The 8,195-nt window shown below is 39.2% G+C and overlaps 1 protein-coding gene across 1 annotated transcript; it reads left to right on the top strand.

Moving 5' to 3' along the window:
- Positions 1-3,579: 3,579 nt before the first annotated feature.
- Positions 3,580-7,655, top strand: LOC146671399 (GTPase KRas). Its single transcript, XM_085403611.1, has 5 exons — positions 3,580-3,884; positions 4,091-4,203; positions 5,256-5,434; positions 5,933-6,092; positions 6,189-7,655. Exons 2-5 carry the CDS (start codon positions 4,093-4,095, stop codon positions 6,300-6,302), a joined length of 564 nt encoding a protein of 187 aa, XP_085259737.1. The 5' UTR covers positions 3,580-3,884; positions 4,091-4,092; the 3' UTR covers positions 6,303-7,655.
- Positions 7,656-8,195: the final 540 nt, after the last annotated feature.

Here is an 8,195-nt window from a genome sequence, read left to right as displayed (position 1 = left end):
CAGGCAGGGCCTGTCCACGCCTGTTTGTATGTGCGGTGCCGCTTCCTCTAAAGCGCTTGTAAATAAAATTAAAAAAAATTAACGATTCGCCGCAATAACGTATTTATTTTTGCTCTATTGAAAGAATTGAGTTCTGCATTTTTTATTGTTACAATTATAAAATCATTCTGTTTCCAACGGAGCTGAAATAATCTCCCCAAGCGATTTTCATCGTCATCTTTTAATAATTTAAAATCCACTCAGTCAGCGCCTTTATTAACGGTTCAGTTGGTTCTTTATTTTGAAAAGAATTTACCGGAAGTATTGCCTACATTGACATAACTCAAGGGTTTAAAAGTTGCTTTGAACACTAGAGGGCAGTAAAGATTCGTGATTTTTAATAATCAGGTCCAAAATTCTACAACCCTGACTCCAAAACAAAGGTTGGACTCTGTGTAAAATGTAAATGAAAAGTGAATGCAATGATTTGCAAATCTTATTTTAAAAAAATCTCATGTACCATTTTAACAAACACAATAGGGCAATTTTGAATGTAGAATTTGAAAAAAGGTTGGGGCAGGGCCATGTTTACCACCTCTTTTTTTAACAACAATCGATAAACATCTGGAAACTGAAAGATCCGCTGCTAGACTTCCAGATGAGGAATGATGTCCCATTCTTGTTTAAAATAAGATTCTAGCTATGCAACAGACTTGGATCTTCTTTGTTGTATTTCTTGTTTAATGCTCCTGATGTTTTCAGCTGATCTGAACAGCACACAGAGCAGTTCAACACCCATACTCTTCTACTAGGAACCAAAGATGGTGTAATCTGATTACTTTTTTCAAGTAACGAGTAAAGTAAGGGATTACTATTGCAAAAACGGTAATTAGGTTACTTTCCCGTAGGAACGCTGCGTTACTGCGTTACTAAAACCGTGATTTTTTGCGAGAATGTCTCACGACAGTGACGTAAGCGAGTGCGTCGTTAGTGACAACAGCTGTGTGCAGATCATATCGATTGTGGGAGAGAGTATGAGCGTGCGGCGTTTAAAGCGTGGAAGTACTGACCTTACTTTGAGTTTGATTCCATAAAAAGTGACAAAAACATTAGCGTCCGCTGCTCACTGCGTGGGAAGAAAACTTCTTTTTACACCGAAAAAAACCCCTAAACTTCCAAGCAAGCACCGAGTGCGCAACAACGTAATGGGAAACTCACAGAGAAACTCGCGGATTCTTCAACTGACCGCGGCACACCTGCACCAGGGTAAACCTCCGCCTACCCTACTCCTGCTTTACAGGTGAAAATAGAGCAAAAGGACCGCTGAGTCTTTGACATTATTTATTTTCTGCTGTGTTTTACTTGCATCTATTTGAAAGACTGAGTGTAAACACAAAAAACATTTTATTTTATGTGCTGGAATGTGTAGAAAATAGGTTTCAATGTTAAACTAATTTATTCAAGTCAGAATGTTGCATATAATTAAATTTTCACTTGATGCATAAAGTTAAAAGATTAAAACTGATAAAACAAGTTAAAAAGGAGACTTTTCCATTTGATTACATTTTGTATGATGGATTATGCAGAAAAAGTAGAATTGGGCTGAAAGATCTATCACTTTATCACCTATTCAGGTTGTAAATCGTGTTTTTAAAAAGTAACTAAGTAATTAATTACTTTTGAAAATAAGTAATCAGTAAAGTAACGGGATTACTTTTTGGGGGAAGTAATCAGTAATTAGTTACTGATTACTTTTTTCAAGTAACTTGACCAACACTGCTAGGAACCCATGCTGCTGAAATAGATGCAGTGCGCGGTTTAGCATTGTTTTGCTGAAACATACATCCCTTAAAAGAATATCATCTGGATGTTGCTGTGAAGCCTGCCTTTTAGCACTGATGATGCCATTCTAGATGTGTAATTCCACAGGATTTACAATGTTACTCCATACTATTGGAGGTCCTTCTCCTCTTTAGTCTGAGATGCAAATGTTTTCCACAAAGAATTTCACTTTCAGTGGCTTCTTCTTTGCTTTAAATTGCATTTTTGGATGCCAACTGTGTTCAAAGACAATGGTTTCTGTACGTGTTTCTGGGTCCATGCAGTGATATCAATGACAGAATCATGCCTGTTTTTAATGCAGTGCAACCTGTGGTCTTGATCAACTTTGACTTTTGGTCTTGTTCTTTGCACACAGAGATTTCTCTTGTTTCTCAGAATTTGGGGGTGATGATCTGCAAATTATTGCCTTCCATTTTTCATCCATAGTTTACACAGTGTCACATTTAAAAAAAATGTGCAATTGGGGTTGTACTACAGATGGTAAGGGTGTAAAACAAAGAATATAAAACATGGAAATATGAAACTACTAGTGCGAAGTTCTTGGACTAGCTGTACCACGCAGCAAATCATAAATAATTGTCAGATGATCCATTAAATGCCACTACAAACATGGCTAGAAATCCAGTTCAGTGACTCCAGCTTTAGGGATAGAGTAGTGGTTAACACACGTTTGCTTACCAAGCAAACGGTTGCTAGCTCAATTCCTGCAAGAGACAGAAATTCCCCTTGGGGATGTCAGACAGGAAAGCAACCTGCTGTGAAGACCCATATTTTTCAACTTTGGAGATTACCAGCAGTTAAAAGTTATTGCCACATGGTACTGCTGGTTGTCTTTGATAATTTAATTTTGAAATTATAAAGACTAGCAATGATTATAGCTACTACCAGTGATTTGACAATCAGCAGTGACTCCCCCAGCTTTACCCGAGAAATAAATAAAATATTTTTGTGTAGGTGTGTAATATAGATAATAAGACGAGATAATAAAACGTAAAACAAATCAACACCATGACACACCACTAATAAAAAAATCGAAGAAAAAAAATCTAAGTGTTCCTAAAGAAAGGTATTGCATGAAGTAAAGCGCTTTAAAGGCAAGTAAAAGAATATGTGTCTCTATCCCACTTGATGATTTGTTGAGTGGGCTGTGCAGTTCTTGTCTGTCTGTAACTCTCCCTATAAACCTAAAATTAAAAGTTTTTATCCAGGTTGAACTGCAACAGGTCTGCGAAATCCAAATGTCATTTGGGAGACATAAAAATAATATTCCCATATTACTATTATTTTATTTTATTTTATTTATGTTGCTGTTTTTAACTATGGTTTTTAAAGGATTTTATTAATATAATAATTGCTGTATTAATAATTACATAGTTATTGTGCATTAACTAATTTGCTGTTGCAGTTCCTCAATATGGCCACAAGGGGGCAATGACCACACATGTACTGTATAGTGCCGAGTTAAATATCGTAACACTTCCCATAAGCACTTTGAGCATTTACAAAGCTGCTGTTTGCTTCAAACTTGTTTTTTGGACGTATAACGTCGTATTGTTCGGTATTCAAATTAAATTTAGTTCTCTTTGTGAGCATTTCGAGGAAGATTGCCTTTTAAATACCACGCCCGTTTTAAGCCGTACCTTTTTATAATTGGACCGCTGCAACTCTGGGCGAGGTCACGAACCAGTTCCCTGCTGTGATTGGACAGTTAAGATGTCCGTCTTCGTGCTGTGGTCTCATAGGCTGCTTCACCCGGGGATTAACGTAAAGAAAAAACGCTCTACTTCCAATGAACGACAATGAAGAATAAGTAGGAACTCGAACGAATCTGGGATTTTAATTATTTAATAACATAAATTCTGATTTTTACTAGTGGCTCAACAGTTTTACTTCAATATTTTTTGGACGCGCGGGTCAGATAAGAAAGTTCTGGACACATCCTTAAGTGTTTCTACAAGTGTCTAAAACAAGGAAATCAGGCTAACGTTATGTAGCGAGCTAATCTCATTTATCTAGTCCAAAACTCCGTTTTCATTTTACGCCGTTATAACTTCTTCACAAAGGTAAGCCAAGCAGTTTATGTCTCCATTTGGTAATCATTTCAGTCGACTCTACATTTTTGCAAAAAAAAAAAGAAAAAAAGAAAGACTTTAAATGTCTGCCGATAAATCTGGGTCAGTCAGTGTCTTCTTCGCCATGTCAGCTCAGTGAGGAAGGGGGCAAATTATTAGATGTCTTAATGGTCACCTGTTGGCTTCATTCTCTGCAGGTATGACCGAGTACAAACTTGTGGTGGTCGGGGCAGGAGGTGTGGGCAAGAGCGCTCTCACCATCCAGCTCATCCAGAACCACTTTGTGGATGAATACGATCCAACTATCGAGGTAAGTGACCAGCAGACGCAAAGTGCTGTAATACATAGTCTAATCTGGCGCTTAACTAGCATCCGTACTGCTCATTAGTGCTACAGATGTGTTATTAATCAGGTTTTTATTTTATCTATCAGAATTAGTCCGGTTTTAATGGTTGATATGTCCCGGTGTTGTTGGAAGAATTGCCGCTTGGAGCAGTTATAAGGATCCCGTGTTTATTTAATAAATTCTTTTCATTTCTGGCAAATGTTTGTCCATAAAACTGAGTATCCAACACAAGCAAAGTCCCAGTTTATGCCCTCAGAAGGAGCGTTTCTTTTAAGTATCGCCATTGCATATTAAAAAGAATCAGATTAATGTAGATTTTAGTTTTACAATAGTGCAGTTACATCACAGGATTGCTATTCCTGCTGCACGACCGCGTAACAAATCTTTTAAAGTGTTTTTGTTTAACACTGAGCTGATTTTAACACAATTTAATTTCATGTTTTTCTGTTAAGAGATTCACAGTCTTTATATATTTTGTGTCTGCAAATGGTGTACGTCACCACGTGGACTGCTGCTGTCACAGTCAGGCCAGAAACCTTGTTAAAACCTGCCCAAAACCTTCTAACACTGTAGTCCTCTGCCAAGGCAAGAACTGGAGGTGCAGCTTTGTCAGCAAGACTGTGCATGAAACACCAAGATGAAGAGGTGATGCATTGGGGCAAGGGATGAGCAAATATCCGTTAAATTTCTGTGCAAATCCTCTTTAATTTAAAATTGTTAAACAGACCTTTTGCCTCAGCAGAGCTCATGTCCTCGGGATAACCTTCTAGTTTAAAGATGGCAATATTTGATAAAAATATAATCATATTACCTGCAAATAACTGTCACGTTCTAATTTATCCCGTGTAAATAAATGTCAGCCTTCGTGCCAGTAAATGGTGCGATTCCATAATTGCTTATAAAATATTCACACTTGAGCACATTGATTTCAAAATCACCAAGATCTTGTTGCTACATGATGCAGCAGCGTGAGACTCAGGATGATGCATTGCAGCCTAACTCGTGCTGTCTTGCAGGACTCGTACAGAAAGCAGGTGGTGATTGATGGAGAGACATGTCTGCTGGACATCCTGGACACTGCAGGTCAGGAGGAGTACAGCGCCATGAGGGACCAGTATATGAGGACGGGAGAAGGCTTCCTCTGTGTGTTTGCCATCAACAACAGCAAGTCCTTTGAGGACGTTCACCTTTACAGGTAAAGGAAGTTTCGCGGGTTCACGCCAGCACAGACAGCTGGACAAAGAATTCAAACAGTAGTCTCCAAGTAGGACTAATTCCTTATTTCAGTCACACAGAGATTTAAGACAGCTGTGCATAGCTGTCTCAACTGTGCACATTTAGGCACTCAAAGGCTATTTCCTGTTTAGCGAGAACTGCACTTACTTGTCTACCAAATATCTGCAGATAAACTTAGCGTTTCTGCAATTTGTGTGGGGTCATTTGTAGATTTTGTAACTGTTCCAAAAATGTTTTGACTTGTAAATATAAAACGTTGCAAACAGGGAAGCCACAGATAAAAAGTGTAACACACACAGAACCCAGCGAGTGTTGCAACACCAACTAAATTATTCTGTCTGCAAATGATAAAACTAAAAAGACCACAGGTCTTCAGTCTGACCTGCTGAATAATATCGTCAGTCTGAACTGATCGACCAGCGTTTGCAACGTGCTCTGTCGCGTGTGTTCTCCTCAGAGAGCAGATCAGTAGGGTGAAGGACAGTGACAGCGTCCCCATGGTGCTCGTGGGGAACAAGAGCGACCTCAGCACCCGCACAGTGAAGACGCAGCAGGCGCAGGAGCTGGCGAGGAGCTACGGCGTGCCGTTTGTAGAGACCTCCGCCAAAACCAGACAGGTAACGGTAACCTGTCGACAGCACTCATCAATCCATTCTTGTGTTCCTGAATAAAACCTCCTGAAACGTCGAATCGGCTTCTTCTCTATTTTGCAGGGTGTGGAGGAAGCTTTTTATTCTCTAGTACGGGAGATCAGAAGATACAAGGAGACCAACCGCAGCAACAAGAAGAGCAAGAAGAACACTCAGAGACGTTGCATGATACTATAGCAAACCACACACAGAGCCAGCATCACTTACAGCACTTGTTTCTTCCTCCCCTCATCCCCACAACTGCCCCTGCACCTTGGAGACATCGCACACACCTCCACACAAGGACGTAGACATGCGGGGAAAGAAAAAACATCTATTTTTATTGGTGTTAAAGTTTCCAGTTATAGTGTGTATTCACAAGGTTTGTTATTCATACATTCATGTGCAGTGTCAATTTAGCAGCGTTTGGGAAAGTGTACTTTTTAAATGTGGTTTTATTGGAGTTTAGTGGGTCATTTTTAGCTTCTGTTGACCATTTAGATGTCAGGAGTTCACGGTAATGCATCACTGCACTTTACACTGTCACATTTCCATTTGTTATTGTAGTGCTCAGCACATTTCCACTTTTTTTTTTTATAAAATTTGCTGAATGGTCAGTGTTTGACTTCATGAGGAAACTGTTTAAGTGAGCTGGAGAGTTTGGAGGTTGTTTTATTTTTTTCCTGTGAGACCACTTTACGATGGAAACGTAGTTAGTCAAAACCTTTTCTAAAATCGTTCCCCTTGTGTGCATTTTTTAAAATACAAATAGGTTGGTGCAGTCTCTGGGGCTTGAAACACATCAGCATTATTTACTTTTGAATTAATTTTTTTCTAAAAGAAAAAAAAAAATCTTGTAGGATTTCCCCGTTAACAAACCTCAAAACTGTGTTTCAAACTCCCAGGTGCACTTTAGTCACTTCCTGTTGTGTGGTGAATGCAGATTTTAGAATTAGTGCTACTTTAAAAGCTACTCAGGAATACAGCGTCGAATCAGACGCTGATTTATAACAGAGAAAAATCGGACGATCTGATTCCTCTGCTCGTCATTTTTTTAAGGCCGTTATTGGTGTGAACATTCACACTTGACTCCAAAGTCCATTTTTAACAGTTATTTTGCCGGTGCTAGTGTTGTCAGGGGTTCATTACTGTGTCCAAACACTGTTTATGTGACACCAAACTCCACCACAGCATGTAGTTTGTGAAAACAACGCTGTGGTACTACACAAAACATGTCGAGCACAGGAACACTCGTGAGGTGTGGTCATTTTTCTGTTGAACTACAAACATCCGACAATTTAAAAACCAGCATCTGTGTATTTACTAAAAACGACGTCACTGTTCAGTGAACTAACTTCAGGGGAGTTGCATCTTGCTAACAAGTCAATCCATCCATGTAGGATTTTTACTTTTTTAATTGTCTTAACCAGAGGGCTCTGACTGCCTAATGCATATATGATTATTATATGATCAAGGAGGTTAACTGAGTAAGACGTTGTAAATCTGTAATGCGCTCTGCTGTAAGAAACGAGTAAAAGTCTTCAGCTTTTACATGGTGTCCGTTTTGTTCATATAATTGTTACTTGCAGGCTTTTGAGAGGGAATAACTGATAGGCAACAGGTGCATGTACCTGAATTAGGATGCAGCTTATGATGTAAATTTCCAACGTTTAAGAGGTTTTTTGGCAGCCCTGCCTTGAGAAAGCGTCACCTGCACTTGCACAGGTGATCTTCAGACCAAGCCTCACAGAAGTTATCAGACTGATTTTTCACCAAACATTGTGTCAGCTCTCAAAAAAGGAAAAGAAAAAAGGAAAAAATTGTTTTACCTATCAGCGCTTTTGAACATGAAGTTGTACTAGCGGTTTCCCCAGACCTGCTTTGCTCTCCCGTTGCCGCTTGCAACTATATTTACGGGTTTTTCTTCTGAAGTGCAAAATCAGTGGGGAGGAAGGGCTGTGGTTTGAGGTTTGACTGAGACAAAGTGCTGAAGGTAATTAAGTTCCCCTTTTCATTTCTGTGAAATTATGCACTTTGATGTCAAAGACTCGGGTGTGTAAGTACGTACACAGCTGAACAGGGTCATTCAGA

This window comes from Rhamphochromis longiceps, linkage group LG4, assembly GCF_057381845.1.
Source record: "Rhamphochromis longiceps isolate RC_006_pf linkage group LG4, R_longiceps_female_GT1.1, whole genome shotgun sequence".
Lineage (NCBI taxonomy): Eukaryota > Metazoa > Chordata > Actinopteri > Cichliformes > Cichlidae > Rhamphochromis > Rhamphochromis longiceps.
This window is presented reverse-complemented; position numbering and strand designations above follow the sequence as displayed.

Coding starts and splice junctions, on each gene's coding strand:
- LOC146671399 (XM_085403611.1), top strand. CDS start 4,093: ATGACCGAGTACAAACTTGTGGTGGTCGGGGCAGGAGGTGTGGGCAAG. Junction 4,204..5,255: donor AATACGATCCAACTATCGAG/GTAAGTGACCAG, acceptor GCTGTCTTGCAG/GACTCGTACAGAAAGCAGGT. Junction 5,435..5,932: donor GAGGACGTTCACCTTTACAG/GTAAAGGAAGTT, acceptor TGTTCTCCTCAG/AGAGCAGATCAGTAGGGTGA.